The sequence below is a fragment of the Schistocerca cancellata genome, chromosome 9 (genome assembly GCF_023864275.1).
Source record: "Schistocerca cancellata isolate TAMUIC-IGC-003103 chromosome 9, iqSchCanc2.1, whole genome shotgun sequence".
In the NCBI taxonomy this organism is placed as follows: domain Eukaryota; kingdom Metazoa; phylum Arthropoda; class Insecta; order Orthoptera; family Acrididae; genus Schistocerca; species Schistocerca cancellata.
Genome location: NC_064634.1, coordinates 400,495,788 through 400,520,307, shown reverse-complemented (window position 1 = coordinate 400,520,307; position 24,520 = coordinate 400,495,788). Strand labels below are relative to the sequence as shown.

General features: G+C 35.7%; 1 protein-coding gene across 1 annotated transcript in view; it reads right to left on the bottom strand.

Annotated features, from left to right (window-relative positions):
• The window catches only part of LOC126100788 (uncharacterized), a 31,584-nt gene extending 14,115 nt beyond the window's left edge, over positions 1-17,469 (bottom strand). Inside the window, exons 1-4 of the mRNA XM_049911411.1 lie at positions 17,070-17,469; positions 16,799-16,947; positions 4,413-4,568; positions 4,126-4,312 (exon numbers count right to left, since the gene is read on the bottom strand). Coding sequence (XP_049767368.1) covers positions 4,126-4,312; positions 4,413-4,568; positions 16,799-16,947; positions 17,070-17,183 — 606 coding nt within the window. The 5' untranslated portion in view covers positions 17,184-17,469. The remainder of the gene's footprint in view (positions 1-4,125; positions 4,313-4,412; positions 4,569-16,798; positions 16,948-17,069) is intronic.
• Positions 17,470-24,520: the final 7,051 nt, after the last annotated feature.

The window sequence follows — 24,520 nt, the reverse complement described above, 5'->3', positions numbered from 1 at the left end:
TGAGTAGAACAAGTCAGAATAACTTCTTATTGAGACAAGGTTGCCACAAGAGTTACCAATCACATTGGAAACAAAATTTCACAACAGGTAATTACTCGGCATAGCCCTTATCTACTTTACTACTTACTCTATCAAGTAACATGCAAAGAAGAAGACATGATTTTCCTAACTACAACAGTGTGAGGCTTCGAATTTTTATGTATAACAGACAAGACGTGTCAAACTCTATGTGGCAGTCAACATTTTGAATGTTATTGGTGGATGGACTGAAATTAATTTCCATGTTGCCCAAAGCGACATATTCAGCTGCATAAAGAGCACTACTAAGGCAGCAGTCAGTTTTAAGAATTACACCACAATAATTCTACATAAATTCTCTGTAACTGTGAAATTTGTCTTTAGTGTGAAGTGAGTAAGATGTAAATTTCAAACTATATGAGCTACACAGTTCAGCACTACTTGCTTAGTTCACATTAGTAAATCACTACAGGCAGGCATCAGTCCATCTGAACACAATTCCTAGCTACACTTATCTACACTTACCCTAGTAATAAAGTTAAGTAAGATTTCGCTAGATATCTTTTCAATATTGCTTCATTCAGCTAAGCTGCTGACCACAGTTCATCTCAAATTGTACTTAGCAGTGCAAGATTTTTAGATCCATTAAAGAAATAGATTGACCATGGAAACATTATTCCTGTTATCAGTAAAGCTGAGACTTGGCAACACTAAGGGAAATGTTTGGCAGCTCTTACCATCTACCAATTTCCTACTGTGGATTTAAATTAACTTGATATTGTCTTGTGAATACAAGAAGATGATACTCTGAATAATACACATAATTCTGACCAAATTTTGTCACAGAACAATAATATTTTTAGTAAGTCTTTTCTTTCTCTTTATTCGGGCTGTAAATTAACACCAAGAAGTACGAAAATCAAAGAAAAAATGTTTCCGGTATAGAAAGAAATAGAAAAAAATTGCAGAATACGAAAGTCATCGGGGCAGGACTCAATCTGACTGAGCAATTTACTATAAATTAAAACAAAATATGTTTTGTGTCACATCTGGAAAGTAATCATTACAAGAAAATTGCTATTGTTGTGCAGACTGAATCTCGGCTTCTATCTATGTTATGCTTGGCTGTAAAAACTCCATTCATTGAAATATATTATTATAATTTCTGTATGCAGAAGTCAGACTCTCAATGATCTTCTAGGTCATTGAGAGTTTTAGCATACCTACACAACAGACGAACCTCTTTCTCAACTCACAACTAACTCTGGAGTGATAAATTAAGTACACATTATCATATACAATGAGGTTCTTTCACACAGTATGGTGGAGGACATGGCGATTCAATTGTTGAGCCAAAAATCTGTAGAAAAAACAATCAAACCTAAGAGGATAATATACTAGTTCCTCCTTAGTGTGTTTCAGCACTGTCCACCTGGTTACAGAAACCAACAAGGAATGTTTTCTATCCAGCTGCTTTTCAGCCTATTTGAAGTACCTTGTCCAGATACTGCACAGCCTTCGGACTACCTGCACTAGAGAACTCGTGGAGCTGTCTGTGCAAGATGTGCACACTGCTACATGGCCATCTTCATATGCTTCTATGACAACATCGAGTATTAAGCCAATATTACACTTGTTGGTGAAGAAAAAGCAAGACTATTCCTCACATTACATTCAAAGGATTTCCTTACAAACCTCCTTCGCGCAGCATGTTGATGTTCATAACAGGGGGTTGAACTGGTCTTTGTAAGGGATACCTAGAGGCTAATCTGATCACGTGGGCATAGTTGCAAATGGTCTATGTCAACACTTCCCTCCCAGTTGCCTCTGAAAAGTCAGTATGCACTTCTGTTGCAGCCTCTTGGGGATACCTTGGAGCCATAATTTATAAGTAGTGGACACAGGTATATTTGTTAATCATGAGCATCATTATGAGAGGGATCTTTGATGTTGTGTGTTTTACAAAAGCAGTGGAATGTTCAGATGATATTGCTATGGCAATGTCATCTGAACATTTTGAAAGTTACCTAGTGTAGAAGCATGTGAAAATTTTGTGGCTTTTGAAGACATTGTCAGCAAACTTCAACAGACGAAAGACTTAGCTAGTGATATGTTTATGTCTCTTGCAGTATGCAACTTCTTTTGCTCACAACCCTTCTTTCTGAAAAGCAACAATGCACCACTGATCTAAGCACAAAATGGCACTTCAAGGCATTCTGACAGCCTGAACAGCGCACATTAGCTGTAATGTCCCATTTACAATTGGGGACACAGTGCGCACTATTTACTTTTACCTTTATTACTCACTCTTTACAGAGGAATGGAAAAACTAGTAGAAGCCGACCTCAGGGAAGATCAGTTTGGATTCTGTAGAAATATTGGAACACGTGAAGCAATACTGACCCTACGACTTATCTTAGAAGCTAGATTAAGGAAAGGCAAACCTATGTTTCTAGCATTTGTAGACTTAGAGAAAGCTTTTGACAATGTTGACTGGAATACTCTTTTTCAAATTCTGAAGGCGGCAGGGATAAAATACAGGGAGCGAAAGGCTATTTACAATTTGTACAGAAACCAGATGGCAGTTATAAGAGTCGAGGGGTATGAAAGGGAAGCAGCGGTTGGGAAGGGAGTGAGACAGGGTTGTAGCCTTTCCCCGGTGTTATTCAATTTGTATATTGAGCAAGCAGTGAAGGAAACAAAAGAAAAATTCGGAGTAGGTATTAAAATCCATGGAGAAGAAATAAAAACTTTGAGGTTCGCCGATGACATTGTAATTCTGTCAGACAGCAAAGGGCTTGGAAAAGCAGTTGAACGGAATGGATAGTGTCTTGAAGGGAGGATATAAGATGAACATCAACAAAAGCAAAACGAGGATAATGGAATGTAGTCGAATTAAGTCGGGTGATGCTGAGGGAATTAGATTGGGAAATGAGACACTTAAAGTAGTAAAGCAGTTTTGCTATTTGGGGAGCAAAATAAGTGATGATGGTCGAAGTAGAGAGGATATAAAATGTAGACTGGCAAAGGCAAGGAAAGCGTTTCTGAACAAGAGAAATTTGTTAACACCGAGTATAGATTCAAGTGTCAGGAAGTCATTTCTGAAAGTATTTGTATGGAGTGTAGCCATGTATGGATGTGAAACATGGACGATAAATAGTTTGGACAAGAAGAGAATAGAAGCTTTTGAAATGTGGTGCTACAGAAGAATGCTGAAGGTTAGATGGGTAGATCACATAACTAATGAGGAGATACTGAATAGGATTGGGGAGAAGAGAAGTTTGTGGTACAACTTGACTAGAAAAAAGGATCGGTTGGTAGAACATGTTCTGAGGCATCAAGGGATCACCAATTTAGTATTGGAGGGCAGCGTGGAGGGTAAAAATTGTAGAGGGAGACCAAGAGATGAAGACACTAAGCAGATTCAGAAGGATGTAGGTTGCAGTAGGTACTGGGAGATGAAGAAGATTGCACAGGATAGAGTAGCATGGAGAGCTGCATCAAACCAGTCTCAGGACTGAAGATCATCACAACAACAACAACAACTACTACTACTACTACTACTACTCACTCTGCTGTACACAGCAAATGTCTGTGAGTGTTGCAAAAATGGTTTCTGATCAAAAAATGCAAGTCAAGAGGGTAGAGCTAAATCTGACTAAGCAATTTATAAATTAACAACAGAAGTGTTTTGGGCAATAATGGAAAGCAACCATCACGAAAAGTGAGTGGAAAGTGTCAAAGTAACATTGGACAATAGCAGTGATCATCTTTGTGAACTTTGGTTACTTCCTCTTTAATCAGCAACCAGATTTTCTTTCATGGCTGATCATATTCCATTACACATCACAAATTTCCTTTAGTCCAAAGTTTTCCTTCTAGGTTTGGAAGAAGAAAGTCCCAATTCAGGAAATTTATAATGTTTCTCAGTTCTCTGACACACCCTTTGGCTCCTGATCCTATATATTATTTCTGGGAATTGTTTTTGCTTTATCATCATAAAAAAAAATTGAAAGCACTACTGCTAAAACATAATTCTGATGTCACATATGCTTTCACAGGGAAACAGTGCAATGCCGTTTTCATTTAGAACATGAAACTACTTACTTGGTTATTAGAATTCATATCTTCAACCGTTATTCTTGCATCTGCTCCTTTTGAAGGCATATGACAAAGATTCAGACTCGTGCGAGGTGTGAAGCCAAATCGGATCACTTCCTGTTCAGCAGTGCTTTCTGACAATGACTTGTACGATGACATGTGATCCTCATTTGCATCTTGATAATCTTCCAATCTGCATTAAGTGATCGACATTTTTAGACAGTAATATCAATACACAAAACATTCTTGAAATATTAAACAAAAAAATTATTAGTGGCAGTCACATTTTTTACCTGTAAGGTGTAGAGTATGATGCTTCTGTACTGTCCATGATTATTATGGTCCCTCGGTTTACACTGACTTTACCAAATGATTGTATAGCATTGAGCAGTACTTCCTCTTCTTTCAAATCAGCTTTCACTTGCATAGGGGGTTTAGGCATATCACCTCTAAAAACAAATTGTTGATGAATGTGTCAATAAGCTGAGTTTGCAAACACCACAAGTATCTTATTTGACAGAAAAGTACTACAGCTCACAGCTAAAAAATTCACAGACTCAGAAAGATGACACAACATACTGCTAAAATCAGAAGTCTCATTGTTGGTAGGTTTCTTAGTATCACAATCAGCAATAGAGAAAATCATTTTTTAAACAATCAAGAAATATCAGCATTACAAAACTGTGGCATAAGCACTATAAAAACAACAGATAGCAAAAGGAGAATGTGGTAGTACACCACCACCACCACCACCACCACCACCACCACCACCACCACTACTACTACTACTACTACTACTACTACTACTAATCATTCACAAAGGAAGAACACAGACCAACCCCCAACATAATGAGAAATCATGGAAATGAAAATTTAACTCAAGATGAAAAAGTGGATCATAAAGAATAACAAAAACATGGTAACTCCTGGGAACATCAGCAGCAAAAGTATGAAGGCACTCATAATCCAAGTCATTAACATCACTGCACAAAAATTAAGAAAGGTGTGATTACAATTTTTTTAAATAATTAAAACTGCTTATGGCATACATGTGCACGTGCCCCCCCTCCCATGTACACATTACTGTGATCATCCATTCCATTGCTGCTTCATAATAATTGAAGGTTTTTTAAAACTGTTTACAGAATATGAAAATGTGTCCTTTTGTCAAAAAAATGTGCTTTTGGTGACAAAAATATGGATCAGCTTGCAGTTGCATGGAAAACTTCAACAACATACATTTGTATTTTATTTCTTTATCATGTACCGAAGCTGCTTGGTTTACAAAATGCTGATTACCAAAGTTGCAAAAAAATTGATGAGTTAATAAAATATGAAAAATAACATTACAGACAAAAGTTCTTGACTACTGCAAGAAACTCCCGTACAAAATTGAAGTGGTGCGCCACAAGGAACCTTTGAATATAGATATGAAGACTTCATAATTATCACACTCTTTTTGTTGTGCTGATAGACAATGAAGATGAGCCCTACCAAATAGTGCAGACCTTTCTGTACAATACTCTGAGTGTTATCCAAGTGCAAATTATTTTTCTGTCTAGCACTCACCGAACATCTGAATGGTGTAGTCTCTTCTGATTTAGTTAATACTGTCAACAACAAATCACATGATGGAGTACACATACAGGGATGAGAGTCAGACTTCTAAGGCACTTCAAGAATGGTCTCTACAGAGTTAATGACCTGACAACATTGATCTGCTTGATTACCTATTTCTGGGCTCAAAAGATCTGGTGTTGCACTGTTGTTGTTGTTGTTGTTGTTGTCGTCATCATTTTCAGTCTAAAGACTGGTCTGATGAAGCTCTCCGCACTAGTCTATCATCTGCATAACTACTCCAGCCTACACACATTTGAACCTGCTCACTGAATTCAAGCCTTGGTCTCCACAACTTTTCCCTTCCTCACGTCCCTCCATTACTAAAAGTCATAATTCCTTGATGTCTCAGGGTGTGCCCTGTCAGCCGATCCCTTCTTTTTGTTAAATTGTGACATACATTTCCTTTTTCCCTCAATTCAATTCAGTACCACTCCATTAGTTATTTTCTCTACCCATTTGAAAGTCTGCATTTTATATCCTCAGTACTTTAGCAACTATCAGTTATTTTGTTATCCAAACTGTAAAATTCATTAATATTTTTACTGTCACATTTTCTAATCTAATTGCATTAGCAATGTCTGATTTAATATGACTGCATTTTATTATTCTTGTTTTACTTCTGTTGATGTCCATCTCATAACACCTTTTCCACACACTAAATCTTCCTTGAGACATTTGAGTCTCATCTTTTATCTACGATAATGATAGAAGCTGAAGAAATGAATTAAAATTTGTGCCATGGCTGGGACTTGAACGCAGGTCTCCCTGTTCACTGGGCAGGTGTGCTAGACACTACACAACCACAGCATTATAGCTATCACAGCTGCATAGGCTATTCAAGTCAAATTCCCTCCCTAACACAAACTCCAATTCACATCTTAAGCTTATTTTCCCCTTCTTAGATCATCACCGTTGCCAAGGCTCTCCAGTATTGGAATAGCAACCCAGTGTTGGACACAATGGGTAAATCCTTCCTGTTCAACTGTCCTTGCAAAATCTTTGCTGCCTCCAACACAACTGCAATAATATCAGCAATTTTAAAAGTTTAATTCCCATTTCAAATTTCTCTCTCTCTCTCTTTTGCTTAAAGCACAGATTGGATAACATCAGAGAGAAGCATCAGCAGTGTCTCACTCCCTTCTCAACTGCTGCTTCCATTTCATATCCTCTAAGTCATAAGTACAATATGGTTTCAGCACAAGTTGTAAATAAATTTTTGATCACTGTATTTTAACCCTGTTACATTCATAATTTTAAAGAATCAAAGCATATGTTCCCATTAACAGTGCACAGAGTTGCCCCAAAATATATAACTGAAAGAGGTCCTCCCCTAAAATTAGTCACTATAAATAGAAGAAAGTACAGCTGGAATTTAACTAGTACTGCTAACTCTGCAACAAAAATATTGTCCCTAAATAATATGCAGAACAGTTTACACAGAATATAAATCTTGAAAAAATGTACTCGCATTTATATAATAAAGAAAATCATGTTCTTCACCTACAGCTAAGGACAAATTATTTCCTTCTGACTGGGAGGATGTAAATGTGTCATTGCTGTAGAACTGATTTAGCAGAAATTTGCTAATGCCCATTTCTGAGCAGTGTTTCTTTTTTCCTTCTTCGATTTAAAGGATTTTCTCCTGAGCAATAAGAAAACAGACTGCAAAGGGATGGTTTATTATAATCGTTTGTTTGTCTCTCACCTCCTTGGCAGCCATTCAACTTTGTCATTCCTTCAGATTCAGACATCCCCAGTACCCAGCAGGATGACACGTCTTACCATTCTATCACAAGAGTGAGAGAGAATAATAATTACTTTAAAGGCACCTATGGAATTGTAAATATGACACAATTCACTCCTTGGTAAATTCTTGACTACTCCTGCAACTGGGCACTTCATGAAAACTTAAGATTTACAATAATGGAGGTGGTGGTATGGCAGTGAGAAAAATGACTTGCTTTTGTATCCATCAAGTGAGACAAGCATACCAGTTTTTCATCAAAATAAGGCCTGTAAATCTCAATGCATTTCTAAACAATGGAAAGTCTAGGATATAATAACAACAACAATATGCAAAGCATAAATTGCTACTCACCACTCAGAAGAGTCATTGAGTCTCAGACTGGCACAATGGAAAACAATGGTAGAAACATTCAGCTTTACGACAAAGTTCTTCTTCAGAAGTAGGAAACACACACAAGCACAATTTACATACATGAAGCCAATGTTGTCTCTGGGCACTAAGGCAGAACTGCAATTGTGTCAGATGTGAGAAGCAGTCTAGTTGGGGGTACAGAAGAGGTACAGGTTGGGGAGGGCAAGGGGTGGGAGGAAATGCTAGTGCTGTCTGTGGGAGCATACAGGGATGCAATAGTGACAGGATAGAGCCGCTATGTGCAGCACTAGGAGGCCGTGCTGGGTGGGGAGGGGGAATGGGAGGAGGAAAGTGGTGAGAAGAGAAGTAGACAAGGACAAAGGTGAACATATGCATGATGGCAGGACAGAAAGCATGGAGTAGGAGAAGGAAGTATTTGACACCATGCCCCATGGCAGACTGCTAATGAAGGTACAAGTACATGGAATAGGTTCACAGATATGTGTGTCACTCCAAGACTTCTTAAGTAACAGAACCCAGTATATTGTCCGAACAGTGAACAGTCAACAGACACATCATCAGGACTGTCCCAGGGAAGTGTGATAGGACCACTTTTATTTTCCGTGTACATCAATGATCTGGCAGACAGTGTAAGTAGCAATCTGTGGCTGTTCGCTGATGATGCTGTGGTATATGGGAAGGTGCCATCATTGTATGACTGTAGGAGGATACAACATGACTTGGACAAAATTTCTGGTTGGTATAATGAATGGAACCTAGCTCTTAATGTAACAAATGGAAGTTAATGTAATTGATTGCGAAAAACAAACACATAATGTTTGAATACAGCAACAGTAGTGTGCTCCTTGATGGGCCACATGGATTAAATATGTAGGTGTAACATTGCAAGACAATATGAGATGGAATGAGCATGTAAGAATTGTAGTAGGGCAGGCAAATGGTCAACTTCAGTGTATTGGGAGAATTTTAGGAAAGTGTGGTTCCTCTGAAAAGGAGACCACATATAGCGCACTATTTCGACCCATTCTTGAGTACTGCTTGAGTGTTTGAAACCCACAGCAGGTTAGATTAAGGGAAAACATTGAAGCAATTACCGGCAGATTTGAACAACATGCAAGTGTTATGGAGGTGCTTCGGGAACTCAAATGGGAATTTCTGGAGGAAAGGAAGCATCCTTACAAGAAACATTATTGAGAAAATTTAGAGAAACAACATCTGAAGCTGACTGTCGACTGGTTCTGCTGCTGCCAACATACAATGTGCATGAGCATCATGGGGATAAGATATGAGGAATTAGGGTTCATAGGGAACCGCATAGACAATCATTTTTCCTTCGCTCTATTTGTTAATGGAACAGGGAAGTAAATGACTAGTAGTGGTACAAGGTACCATCTGCCATGCATCATACAGTGGATTATGGGAATGAAGGATATGTTCCAGGGAGAGCTTCCAACTGCATTGTTCAGAAAAAACTTGTGGTGGTGGTGGTGGTGGGAAGAATCCAGATGGCACAGGCTGTGAAGCACTCATTAAAGTGAAACACATCATGTTCGGTTGCCTACTCCGTAACTGGGTGCTCCAGCTGTCGCTTGGCCACAATTTGATGGTTGCCATTCATGTGGACAGATAGCTTAATAGATGACATGTCACACAGAAAGTAGCACAATGGTTGCAACTTTGTTTGTAGATACCATGGGCATTTTTACAGGTAGCACTGCTTTTGATGAGATGGAAGATACCTGTGACAGGAATGGAGCAAGTGATTGTGGAAATATGTGTTGGGCAGGTCCTACATCTTAGGATTTTGCAGAAATATGAGCCATGACACAAGAGGCTGGGAGCAGAGGTATGCTTGTCCATCTTACTCCACTCCTGTGTTCTCGAGCAGCACTACCTAATAGGAAATTGCCATTAGTCTCAACAAACAATGACTCTTGTTAAACATAATCCTGCCACCGATCTCTTCAACTGGTTTGTGCAAGTCAGGGCATTTTCCCTGTAGCACTTTGTAGCTGATTTTATTGGGGTGCTAGAAGAACAAAGAAAAGTCTGTGGAGTTTTCCTTGAGCTCTCAAAGAGATCTGATTGTGTATGTCACAGCACACTAACACACAAAAAGAGCACAAAACAAGTGATACTCTAGTTTTCAGATAGTAAAGTTTGGTGTACTTTAGGGATCAATCTGGGGCCGCTTCTTTTAAATTTGTATGTCAATAACATGACAGCAGCAGTAGTTGAGACTGTAGTAGTGTTCACACATGATACTTCAATCACAGTAAAAAATAACTAGCTAAAAGAACTAGATTAAAAATTCCGGTGTGTAAGAGAGAGAAAATTGGTGAGTGCACAGTGTACACTACAGAAGTAAAATGGGGAAAGTTTAAACTTCTGATAACGTGAAGATGAGAGTGTTAACTTTTGTGTCGATAGCAACATGTTGGGATTAATGTTTCTATCTCACCCACCTTATGTAAAGGAAATCCTGGACTAGTATTGGGCATTTTATCTAAAGGTGAGTAAATGAAGTTTTGATTAAATTAGGTATCTCTGTGTACATTATATGCATAAAGATAATCAAAATTGTATGTGCCTTGAATACACCTACACAGTGGAAATTGTCTACAGATAAATTAATGAATTAAGAAGTAACAAGCTGTGTACAAGCAGCTAGTGTCTTTACAGATCCACTAAAAAAATGGAAAGCATTCAAAGATATGGTCAACATAACACATTGACCTGCAAGGCTTTGCCTGCTCTGTCACTCAGAATATTTTACCATTAAAATGACAAATCACAGGGAGATGTAGTCAGACTGCATGCATCTGGCAACAAAGAATGCATAGTCTTAGACAGATGGTACCACAAGGTGAGAGGCCATGCATCAGTTACACAAATCTGCAGCATTTGCTTTATTTGGCCATATACTTGTTATTAATTATTTACTTACATAAATTTTCAATGAAATACACAAATCAAGATAGTCCTAAAAGAGATTTTTTTAAAATAAGTATTTTCTTTTCTGGCTTCCCAGATTCAGGCTAAGATAAGCCTGTTCTGGTTCACCATACTGTTCTTGAGCTGCCCAATAACCACCTTTCTGAATTTTTATAGTGTATGGCCTGCTTCACGATTCTGGTCTTCAAAATAAACAGAATGTGTTCCTCCTATTTCTTTATTTCATGCACTTTTCTCTGTTATATATTTAATCCAAAATTCAGCCATTATTGGGATGTTGCTGATTTAACTCTCTTCTGCTGTAGTCTTTTACAGCTCTACAGAACTTCATCTCTGATGTTGCCAACTGCCTACGATTCATCCTACTTGGAGCTAAACACTCTGCTTTATACAAAAAGGTTGCAACTGCCATTACTTTCTGTAATTTCATTTGTACACCTTTCTCCACTTTCACTTTATGGGTTTTTATAGTTGTCCCAACACCAAGTGTCAGTTTTGTTTGCTTATATCCTTATCTTATTCATAGCAATATTATTAGAAGGAAAATTGCATCTCACCATATAGCAAAGATGCTGAGTCACAGATAGGCACAACAAAAAGACACTTACAATTATGGCTTTCAGTCGTTAAGACCTTCGTCAACAATAGACAGACATATGTGGTGGAATGACGGCTGTGTAGTGCTGGAATGGGAACAGGGAAGGGGCTGGATGAGTGGGGACAGTGACTAACGAAGTTTGAGGCCAAGATGGTTATGGGAACGTAGGATGTGATGCAGGGAAAGTTCCTACCGGCGCAATTCATAAAAGCTGGTGTTGGTGAGAAGGATCCATATGGCACAGGCTGTGAAGCAGTCATTGAAATGAAGGATATAATCTCTGGCAGCGTGTTCAGCAACAGGGTGGTCCACTTATTTCTTGCCCACAGTTTGTCGGTGGCCATTCATGCGGAAAGACAGGTTGTTGGTTGTCATGCCTACATAGAATGCAGCACAGTGGTTATAATGGTTGTAGCTTAGCTTGTAGACCACATGACTTGTTTTACAGGTAGCCCTGCCTTTGATGGGCTAGGTGATGTCAGTGACTGGACTGGAGTAGGTGATAATGGGAGGATGTATGGGACAGGTCTTGCATTTAGGTCTATTACAGGAGTATGAGCCTTGAGGTAACGTATTGGGAGGAGGGGTTGTGTAACGATGGACGAGTATATTGTGTAAGTTCAGTGGACGGCAGAATACCACGGTGCCAGGGGGGGGGGGGGGGGGGGGGGAACATTTCTCATTTTAGCGCACAACGAGAGGCCTTAAAGGCTGAAAGCTATAATTGTGAGTCTTTTTGTTGTGCCTATCTGCGACTCAGCATCTCCAGTATATGGTGAGTAGCAACTTTCCTTCTCATAATATTGTTACGTTCCATCCTGGATTTTCCATTGTTTGATTTATCCTGTTCATAGGTCATGTAGCAGCTCAGCTACAAGCAATAATGCCCTTGCTTCAATGTTGTGCAATTGGGGCAGATTGCTGATCTCATCGATTCCTTTCCTAGGAGCACACTACCTAAGTTTTAGTTGCCGAAATATTCACATATAAATGGAGATCCCACAGAGATGCAGCTCATATCCTCCACAGTTTGTCTTAAATTTTTTAACCGTTATTTAACTGTCTGCATACGCAACATGTTCACAAATTATTAGCTTTCTAATTTGACTCCAAAAGGAAATGTCCTTGGTTCACATCAAGTCAGCTATGTAGATGCAAATTCTGTGGCTGATTTTATACCTCTAACAATGCTGCTTTCCACTGTCTTGATTATGATACTGGGATAAACATTCTGAACTAATTTGATCACATGTCTTAGATACCCTCTTTACCACATTTTCTCCCAAAACTTATTCCCATCAATATTATCAACAGCTTTTTCAAAATCCTGCAAAGCTAGGTGTATCTCCAAGATGAATTACTTGTTTTTTAAACTATCTGTTTCACTGTGAAAACATTATCACTTCAGGACTGGCTCTCTCAGAAGCTTCAGATATTTATGAATATTTCACTTACTACTTTTCCAAACACTTTGTTGGCCATATTTGAAAGATCCAAGCTTTATTGTGAACCTTCATCTTTTCTTTTTAGAAAGCAGAGAAGACTTCTTGTATTCCATTGCCCAGTATTTCATTCCACCTGCAGCATGCATTGGAAACGATGGAAAATACACGCAGGACATCCTAATAAACATAGATCAAGGAAACTAGGTTCATGCAGTATTTTTTGACTTCAAAAAAGCATTTTACACACCACCGCAGAAACATTCGTGACTGGATTGAGGATTCTTGGTATGGAGTATGCAGCACGTTACCTTGGATGGAGACTCACTTAAAGAAGTGGAAGTAACTTCAGGGTGCCCAACTAAGTTTGTTGGAACACTTTTTGTAGATGTATATTAATGGCATGCCAAACAATACTAATGGTAACCCCAGACTTTGTAGATGATACAGTTATCTATTAAGAAGCACTATCTGAGAAAAGCAGCACAAATTTTCAAGCAATTTTGATAATATTTCAAAGTGCTGTGAAGACTGGCAACTTCCTTTACATCAACCAACGTAAAATCCAGGATGGAATGTAACAATATTGTGGAAAGAAAAGTTGCTACTCACCATATAACAGAGATGCTGAGCTGCAGATAGGCACAACAGAAAGAATGTCACGAATATAGCTTTTGGCCAGTAAAGCCTGTCGTCAAAATTAGACGACAAACTGACATATACATACTCATCCAAACCCAACTCACACACGACTGCAGTCTCAGGCAACTTAGGCAGGTTTAGAAATGCAAATAGTGCATTCAAAAACTGATAAAATTTAGTATGCTATGACTACTACAACAATTAGTGATAATTACAATCAGTCAACTTATAAATATACCTAGGTGCGTACATTTTTACAGGTATGAAATCGAATGACCACATAGGCTCAGCTGTATGTAAGGCAGGTAGCAGACTTTGGTTCATTGGCTGGATAATGGAAAATGCAATCTGTCCACAAATGGGACTGCTTATAAATCATTTGTGCATCCCATTTTAGAATATAACAAGTATTTAGGGACACATACCAAAAGGACTAATAAGGATTACTAAACATATACAAAGACGGTACAAATAGTCACAGGTCTATGTGACTTTCAGGAGTGTGTCACAGAAAAGCAGAAAAATCTGAGTTAGCAGATTCTTAAAGACAAATTATCCCATGAAAGCCTACCAAAATTAGACTAATTACAACATACACAGAGGCACTGTACATGTATATGCAGAGACAGATAGATAATTTTCGGAAAACACTTGTATTCCACAAATATCATATTTACTCCATTGTTTTCTAATTTCTTTCTGGTAATGAAAATAATAATGAGCAACAGCAGACTAGTTTATATAAGGACTTAAAAAAATATTGTGAATTATTAACAGATGATAACATTAAAATATTTTTAACAGTAATTTGTTTAGTTTGAACAGTTTGATTAGTGAAGATTATCTGACATGAGAAGTCAAATTAATTCAAAACTATTACACAATTAAAAATAAATCTCTACAATCTGTCACATTATATACACTATAATAACAACAATCAATTATTGATAAAATTATTTAACTGGATGGATAAAAAAATTATCTACCAAGTGGCAGCAGAACACACACATAAAGACTGTTGTAATTGACAAGCTTCTGGGGCCAGTAGCACCTCCTTCAGGCAGAAGGGTTGAAGGGGAAAGAAGAAGGGTGAAGGAAAAGGACTGGAGAGGTCTAGGAAAAGTGGTAGGTTTCGGGAAAGTCACCCAGAACTGCGGATCAGGAGAGACTTACTTCTCATCCCATACGGTAAATCTCCCTGAAGGAAAGAAAGGTCTTTCCTTCTCATCCCATACAGTAAGTCTCCCCTGACCTGTGGTTCTGGGTGACTTTACCGAAATCTACCCCTTTCCTTAGACCTCTCCAGTGCTTTTCCTTCACCCTTCTTCCTTCACCTTCAACCCTTCTGCTTGAAGAAGGTGCCACTGGCTCCCAAAGCTTGCCAATTACAACAGTTTTATGTGTGTGTTCTGCCACCACTTGGTGAATAGATTTTTTTATCCACTGAATTAAACATTACACTATAATAAGTTTGAAACACTCACATGGCACAAAACTAGTAATTGCTGAAATATTAATAATGTGCTTCCCGGTTTTCTGCTCAATTGTTATTTCATTTCATGCAAAATATTTCATGACCAACCCAGCCATCTCCTTCAGGTGTTGCAAGTTTTGTGGTTATATGTATTTGCTACCTGGACTCCAACCAGGCTGAACTATTGTTGCTGTTTATAACCAATTTCGATTTCTGACAACAACAACTCAGCAGAACACCTCGCAGCACACTATCAATCAATCATGCTGAAAAAACCTGAGAGATAACATCCCTACACTCTCATGAAATATACTTTGCTATTACACAAGTACTTACTCTTTATCAGTCTCAGCTACTGTGACATATTCTCTCACTGTACTCTGGTTACTTCCTGCCCTTTGTAGGTTAGTGAATAGTCTGCTGGAGTAAAACTAATAGCTGATCGAGGGAAAGTTCTACGTTACAGAAAAGCGCTATCTGAATCTTGTCACGTGGCTCTACATGGGGCTCATTGCGAGTCCCTACTTCGAAAGTTTTATGCGCTTACAGTACTGTCCTTTTACATATTCAAATGTGTATTGATAACATGACCTATGTTGGGGTCCTGCAAATTAATAGCAGTTACCATAGTTACAACACATGCAACTATTGGTACCTCCACACAAAGTGTGCACGAATGAGTCACACTCAAAAACATGACGGCCAGTTTGGTGTCACTTGTTGTAATGCAATGACAACATACCTAAGGAGGCTGAAGAAGGAAACAGCTTTTAAAACGGAGTTAAAAACATATCTTTTTGAGAAGTGTTTATATTGTGGTGTGTTAGCTTGAAGAAATACTGGGTCCTTGCTTACTGATGAGTAGTTTTTAATCTGTTAACAGATGTGCCATCTATGCTTTGTCTCTTTGAACAAGAATGTTTCTACTGTTGACTTCCTGTTTTCTCTGTTTCAGATGCAGTACAACCTCCCTGCATTCAGAGAAGGGGGTCAGTTCCAAGAATAGCTGTGATGGACATAGTGTTAGCAGATGGTTGTGCATGTATATTTCTTATAAGTTTGACACAACAAGTTTTATATTCTAGTTGCATAACTGATTATGCGCCTTGTGCATGATGTAAGCTCCTTGTAGACTAGGTGGCCACGTGATTTCCTTTCAGAATTATACACTGAGCAAAGTGGTTAAGGCAGTGTTAATGAAATGGACTCGCATTCAGGATGAACGGGGTTCATACTCTATCCACTGTGAGTTGAGTTTTCCATAGTGTCCCCAATTTTCAAGGTTAATGGCAGGATGGTTCCACTCTGGTAAGGCCATGGCCAATTTCCTGCTCTATCATCATCTAAAGCTGCCCTATTCTGTATATGTTTTACGTATGCATACACTATTTTTGTAATGTGTATTTCACATCACAAATACTGTTTTGTTGAATGATCAAATGACAACAAAATAAATAAGTAAATACTTATGTACAAGATCCAATTATGCTAATATTATTAATGCTTTTACACTAGTGTATTTTAAACAACCACAAGTTGAACGAGCCAAAAATATTCATCTCACACTTTTATCACTTCCATAACGGTAACATAATAACCTTTCTTGTGTCCTGAAATGTTCAAGTACGTTTTGTATCCTCTGTATAATCCGCCAAATAATTTTCTGATGCGTGTTACCCACATATATAAAACACATTTTGCTAAACTGCTGTAGTTTGTTATCTTACCCATATATATAAAATACATTTTGATAAACTGTTGAAGTTTATTCGCTTTTCTTAAAACAAATACTACTTTGTTTACAAATATTGTATTCAGATATTTCTTACATTGAACGCTCCAGGAGAACACTTTCATGCGATTGTAACAGTGCCAGCTGTTGGCTCTGGAGAGCGTCTACTTGGCGTAAGAGTTGTTTCTCGCGAGACCTCAGTGCTTCTGCCAATCGTGCAAACGACGAACGGATTTCCGACTGAACCTGCAATGCAACATAAGTGCAACACTTATGCCAAGCGGCTTACCAGAATGTAAGTACTAAGTAATATTTTTATGTGGAAACTGATTAATGACTATCTCATTCCAAATGCTAAAATTACTTGCCGATGCTGTATTCGTTTCTAACAACTGTCTTGATTGTGCTAAAATAGCAGCAGCCTGGCTAGGTGATTTCAGGTCAGTATTTGTAGAAAAGTCATCATCTTTCTTGTCAATCATTGTGCAGAAAATAAATTAACACCTTTATAAAAAAATCTGTCTCTAACCTACGAAAACCTAACTGTCACGAGATAATTCTGCGAAAATACCGTTAGTATATTTAGAACGCTTTCGCTCACTACCACACACGCAGCCTTGCCATCAACAATGACACTATCGCGTTATACTACACTGTACAATCATGACAAACCAATGTCGCTATCGCTATGTTGTGCCAGCTGACAGCTTCGAGCAGGCGACACAATCATTTTGTTTTCCCAGAGTTACTAATCCTCGACTTTATACCTCGATCTCAAAGTAATCTCTATTTACTACACCAGCGATACTACTAAACTGTCTGCGACAGCGACGGATATAAATTGTCTGCGCACATAACTTCTGCGCAAACAGATCGTTGCAAAATAACCGGAGTTTAGCGCTGGTACAAAATACCATGGAGGTAAAAATACCTCCATGCAAAATACGCGCAAACATGATAGTCGTAGTTTTGTACAAAATTGTTCAGAAGTGTTACCGCGTATCATCTCTGCGCAGACAGATTGTAGTATGTGTATAGGAATTAGCCTCAAATCACTCGCGAAACTTGTTTTAACTGAACAGTGAATTCTAAAATGGCTGTTACTTGTGCATTCATTATAGAGTTCGTTGCCGAATTTATGGCAAAGCTCAATACAAATTTTCTCCCGATATTTAGTTTTTAAATATTCACAGCCTCAATGTAATACAATGCATTTACTTCTAGATCACTAATCTTTTTAAACAAATTAGAACTGCTTGCATTATTAAGCTTCTTCGATTGAGTATCCATTTATATAAAATAAAAAATAATAATATTAAAAATTTTCACTCAAAATTCTGTGCTGAGCATCATATGTTAAATTTTTCTTACCATACATGAGGATGCAGGCAATTGTATCGTTCGGAATTTTATCGTTAAAAGTGACAACGAATTTCATTGTAGTTTTCTGTGTGGCTAATAAATTCCTTCTTCTAGACTTAATGACATAGAGAGGATAATTTTCAATAAAATTGAAGGGACTTACATTGACATCACCATGCAATTGAGTGACTCTTTAAGCCTAGGAAATCATCGTATGCATTCAGATAGTTATTATGTGGATATAGATTCCAAATTTCTTGAGGAAAAACTTCATTTCATCCATTCTTTATTTAAACATTCTGTAAGTTAACGTGGTTGAATAAAGAATAATCAATTAGCTGATTATTATTTTGATTAGTTTGAAATACAACAAAAATAAATAAGGCATATGTATCAAATTTTGAAGAATTACAATAATTAGCAATATCTAGTTCAAAATTTCTTTTTCCATCTAATACGGCTATTTCAAATGTTTGTGACTCAAAGAAAGAAACTGGATTTTTTGGATCATTTAGTCTTTCTTCTTCTAGCTATAATGAATATTCTGGCTCACATTTTACGACTGGAACACGAATTTCCATAGAGTCTACTACAGTTTTACCTTCTTATGGAAGTGTATCTTTTATTTCAATTCCATCATCGTTTTTATTAGCCCATCTAAGAATAGCATCTGCAGCAGTTGAACTCGAAGTAAAAATTACTGTTAAACTCCTTCTCACATCATTTTTTTATCTCTAAAAATTCACCCAACAAAACTAGCGGAAAAAGTACTTAATTTTTTTACTTTTTATCTTACCATTATTAAGGATATGTGCTTTCATGGTTTCCTCACGAGCTATAGTCGAAGACAATCGCATAAGGACAGATGAAGAAATGAATGGATGTTATATTCTAGACAAAATATTGTTCCCTTTCTTTATAGTGATGATCTCAAACAGTTTTGACACATAGTTATCAATTAATTTTTTTATTGGATTTTCCATTATATGATGGATAGTCTGTACCATCAACTCCAATAGTATTAAAGCTCATGTACAATAGAGTATGATCAGGATGAACCCAACAATCTCCAATATTTATATTAATCTCTGTGTTCTTAATGGGTAGATTTAGATTATTTTTAGTCTTCTCATTCACTGGGAATGACTAAAACTAAAAACTCTCGATTTTGTCATGATTTAATAAGAATAAAATATACTAAGACATTTCTCAAACAACTGTTACAAAGCACAATTACAGTCAACCAAATTACCATTTTCAACAGTTACAGTAACTTCTAAATATTGAATAGGTTCAATAATTGGAATATATACAGGGTAATGTGGTTCATGAGTTACTGGTCCAGTTCACAGCTTGTGGTCTTGTGGTAGCATTCTCGCTTCCCATGCAAGGGGTCCTGGGTTCGATTCCTGGCAGGGTCAGGAATTTTCACCTGCCTCGAGATGACTGACTGTTATTGTGTCATCGTTATCATCATCATTCACCCCCATTATGGTCGGAGGAAGGCAACGGCAAATCACCTCCACTAGGACCATACCTAGTATGGTGGTGCGGGTCTCCCACATTGTACCCTACACTCTGTTATGGAGTATGGGACTTCATCATCATCATCATCAAATTCTGCATTAGGCTTGAATAAAGAAACAATATTAGTTTCTCCATGAAAATGATCAGTGGGCTTTACAAACATTCCATCAGCCAGATTAAAATTTCTATTAATTAATTCAAATAGAATGGTTTTAGGAACATCGTTATCTACTTTTTTTCAATTGCATTAATAATTTGATTATTACATCCTAGCATACTCGTAATATTGTCTTCTTTTATATCTATATCCAACTTTACATCACTTTCAAATCGCTTTCAGTAGTAATTCTATTTCAAATCCCACCTTCTGTAATGTGAATATTTGGCTTTTTGAATGAATAATTCTTTTAAATTTTTTAAACTATACTGGCCTAGAGGAATTTTTCTCCATCGCAACACAGTTTATTATTTTTTGATGTAACATTTGGCGTTAAGAAATTTGAATAAAAACCAAACAGGGCAACATTACTAAAGCTGTCTCATTTATGTAAACTCAATCTTTTTTTCAGAACAAACGACTTGTCAATTAACTGAAATAAATTTCTTAATTAATATTAAAAAATTTTATTAACTTAATGACAGATTGGGGACCAAAAATAAGAATTCCGGAAAAGAAACTAAAAATAAACATTGTAAGCTTTTAACAAATTCTATTTGATGTGCAAGAATAGGAGAAAATGGCTGTGGAAGAACAACATTAATGATTGTTAATTATATTCTGGCATCAGGATGGTTGAACTGGAATATAATGAATCATTTGTACATTTATTCTAAAGGTATAGATCAACCAATACATAAAGAATTTATAAATAAGAAGAAGAAATTGAAGATAAATAAAGTATACCAGAAAATAGTACTTTTATTGAAAATAATGATGAAATTATTCCATTAGATCAATGTTAAGATAATTCAGATGTAATTTTGATGACTTCATTCTTGAAAATCTAGATAGAGAATATTTTACTAGAGATAGACATAAAGGAATAAATTGTTTTTATTTAAGTCAAATTGTTCAAAAATTCCAAAACAATTAGTCAGAGATAATATAATTTTTTAAAATATTGTCAGACAAGATGACACAAAATTAAACCATATTTATCATGAGTTTGTTGGAGGTGATTTAAAGTTAGATAATTGTAAAGAACTGTGTAGTAAATGTTGGAATGATCAACTGGATTTTTTATGATAGTGATTACTAGAAAACCTAATGAAGGTAAGTTCAGAAATAAAATACAGAATTTCATAATGTTAAAAAAAGTTTAGTTAATGGTTTTTCATGTCTAATAAATGTATGCAAAATATGACCCAGAAGTTATTAACAAGCTGGAAAATATATAAAAATAAAAGAACAGTTAAAAGGGAAAGTTTAAAAATGGAAAAAACAATCACAAACAGAATATGAAAAATATAAAAAAAAAGATCAACCAGTTATCTATACAATTGGATGACTAAAACAAGGAATTGAAGGATTAGGTGATAATGTGTCAAAAGCATTTGAAAAAAATAGAGAAGTTTGAAAAACAAATGATTCCTTTTTTTCTATCATCAGTTAGAAGAATTTAATATGTACCACCAATTAAACAATATGAAAGTCCAATAAGCAGCTATATTTTAAATAAATCAGGTATACAAAATTTATTAACGAAATATGAAGAAGACAGGAAAAGTTGTGGTACTACAAAGGAAAGTGATGCTGGAAAAAGAATGTAAGCGAAGGAATTCTAGAATACACAAACCATACTGAATATAAAGTTTTTGGATTAAGACCTGATGGCGCATTTAAATTTTTTGGTAAATTACATGTAGAATTGAATGGTCATAAATTAAAACTTGGTGATAGGATATATGAAATTACAGATGGATTAATGAATTTTTTAAGTAAACAACAAATAATTATGGAAGACATAAATTCACTACTTGCAGGTTCTGGTTTATCAAATTGTGCAGATACACTATACCATTAGGGACCATTATATTCTGAAATACATCCAAATAAAATGAAATCAAGAAGATATGTTAAAAAAAGGTTTAATAAAAGAAGTTGTTGAGGTTTAGACTCAAGTATAGATGCGAAAACAGGTAAAGGTTTAATTAAAAAATATTCAGAAAAAAAATTTGAATATCCATGGAAGGATAACGTCTATCAATAAATTGATAGATTAGCAGTAATCCATGGAGACGAACAAGCATGAAATAAAAATTACCATCATAAAAAATTGGGAGTAATGCAAATCTTAACAAGTAAATTTCATGATTTCATCACGAACAATCCAAAAGAAATTCCGTAGTTGTTCAGAATTTTGAATAGTGTTACGTACACATTCTGGAAGAGTGGAAAACATGGTAGAGGTTTAGTCAACTAATTTTGAAATAATTTATCTACCAGGATATTAGTACTGTTGGCTTTTTACTAAGCTAGAAGAAAGACTAGCATATGGTGATCCAGGAATAAATAAATTAGATGATAAATTTAAAAAACATGGTATTGCACATAGAGATAATAATAATTTAGAAAAAAGACTCAAAGCAGATAAAGAACTTCAATTAACTGCAAAAGAAAGAATGCATGCAGATGATGCTTCATTACAAGAAAAATTAGTGGCAGCAGCATTTAGAGGAATTATTTATGGAAAACGAAAATTAGGTATGGGTTTAGGTGTGAGTGGCAATGTTTGTGGAGAGTAAAAACATGGAATGTTATAAATTTTTAATCTTCATAAATGAATAACTTTACAACTGCTTACACTTTGCAATCTAGTGGCAAAATTAAAGTAAAAGGAATTAAAATTAGAGCCAATAATTATTAACAACGTAGTATTAATCAATTTTTAACTGATGCCCAAGAAAGGTAGAGAGATAAGAAAACTGACAGAAATTTACCCATTACATTAGCCATACCGACGGCGAAAAAAAATTGAACATCTTAAGAAAAAGAAAGAAACAAAACATGAAGGTGGATATCTTCCATTACTATTTTCTGTATTACCATATTTAACTGCAATTGGGTCACTTGCTGATGGAGCTGCAGCTATTGCAAATGCAATTATAAATGAGAAAAAAGCTGATAAAGAAGTACAAGAATGAAAAGTACGTAATCTGTGAATGGAAAAGAAAGGCACTTAAATAAAAAAATTTCAAAAGAATAATCTATTTCTATCCTAATGCATTAATTAATTTTGATATAGAAAAATTGGTTAAACAATTAAAAACTAAATATTTTCGTGACGTTTTTATGATTGATGAAGTACCAAGTCATCCTAGAGAATTCGAATATGGAATAGTTAATTTAGATATATCTGACCACGTTGGTACTCATTGAATTTATTATTACAAGAATAAGGATATAAAATTCGTTTTTGATTCACTTAGAGGAAATATACCTAAACAACTAGTTAACTACTAGGGGAAAAATTATCTGTACTACAATGTGGAGAGGATACAGTATTTTAATAAAGTAATTTGTGGTCGTTTATGTCCATTTGTCTTGAAGATGTTAACAGACAATTACAAGTATAATGATATTTTGATTGTAATAAAAAGACATATTTGGACATAAGCTATAAGCCTATCTCAATAGCGATTTAGAAAAAAATAAATATTTTCTATCATTAGAACTGATCAATTAGTTCGAAAATTTGAAGATTTTTAATAAAAATCTAAAAAATTCATCATTAGTAGGCTCAAAAATAATTAATGTAATTAAACAATTACAGAATGAATTAAATGAAATTTTAAAAGTAACCAGAAATTATATTGGCTTTAAAGGTAGAAGAATTGCGAATATAAATGATCCAATGGATGTGAAAGTTATAATGAAGAAACAATATTTGCAGAATGAATTATCGAATCTTGTTACATGTCCTGAATACATCAAGATCCTCACAGATTTAAAGCAAAGAAATGGTGTTTATGATGGTACCATGGAACATTATAATAAAGAAATAAATAACATGAAAACAAGTCTCCATCAAGCATTAGATAAAATGGATTTGGTAAGAAGTAAATCTAAGTCATAAGATTCGAAAATTAATAAAGATCTAGAATTACTGAAGTATTTAGATTGAAATAAAATATTTAATTAATTTTTATTGTATATGAGTGGAAAATCATAATCACATCTATTGTTTGAAGTGTAAAAAATTTACTGAATCACATAATCCTCAAAGAGTCACCACTAAAAATAGAAGACAGAGAACAGAAAGTCTTTGTACAGTATGTAAAAGAAAAAAATGTAAATTATTTAAAAACATTTGTAGATGAAGGGATAAATATTCATGAAGAAATTATTAAGGGATTACATAAACTAATGAGAAAAAGTTTCAAAATGAAATGTAATTTCTCCTGGTGTAGACGATTTATGGCGAGGTATTTAAACTGAAATGGACTCTAAAAAATTAAAATCAATTTGAAAAAAAGGAAAGAATGTAAATATGACTTCATCTTCCTTATCAACACGTTGTCTTATTGGATAGTCAGTGTCTTTATATTCTTCACGGTAAGTAATAACAGCCATACAGTTGTAGAATTAACTGTGAAGATTACCAACAGTTGGTGCTTCATCCATGTTTAAAATTGCGTCTTTATATTCTAATATTTCAAGAAAACCTTTAGCTTTAAACCATTTATTACTTTTATCATCAGTTATCACAAATGCTTGCTTACCATTCTATGCAAGCCTGTTATTAACAAGTTCTATGACGGACTCAATTTATATAGAATGAATATGTATTAAATAATTTAAAATTCTATAGGTATCGATAGTGCCGTTCGCTGACTTTCTCTGTAATTACAAAAGTTGAACTTTGGTGCAGGGACAGAATAGATGAGGGTTAAAACTAGTGAAGAATCATTACATCACTAATCAATTCAT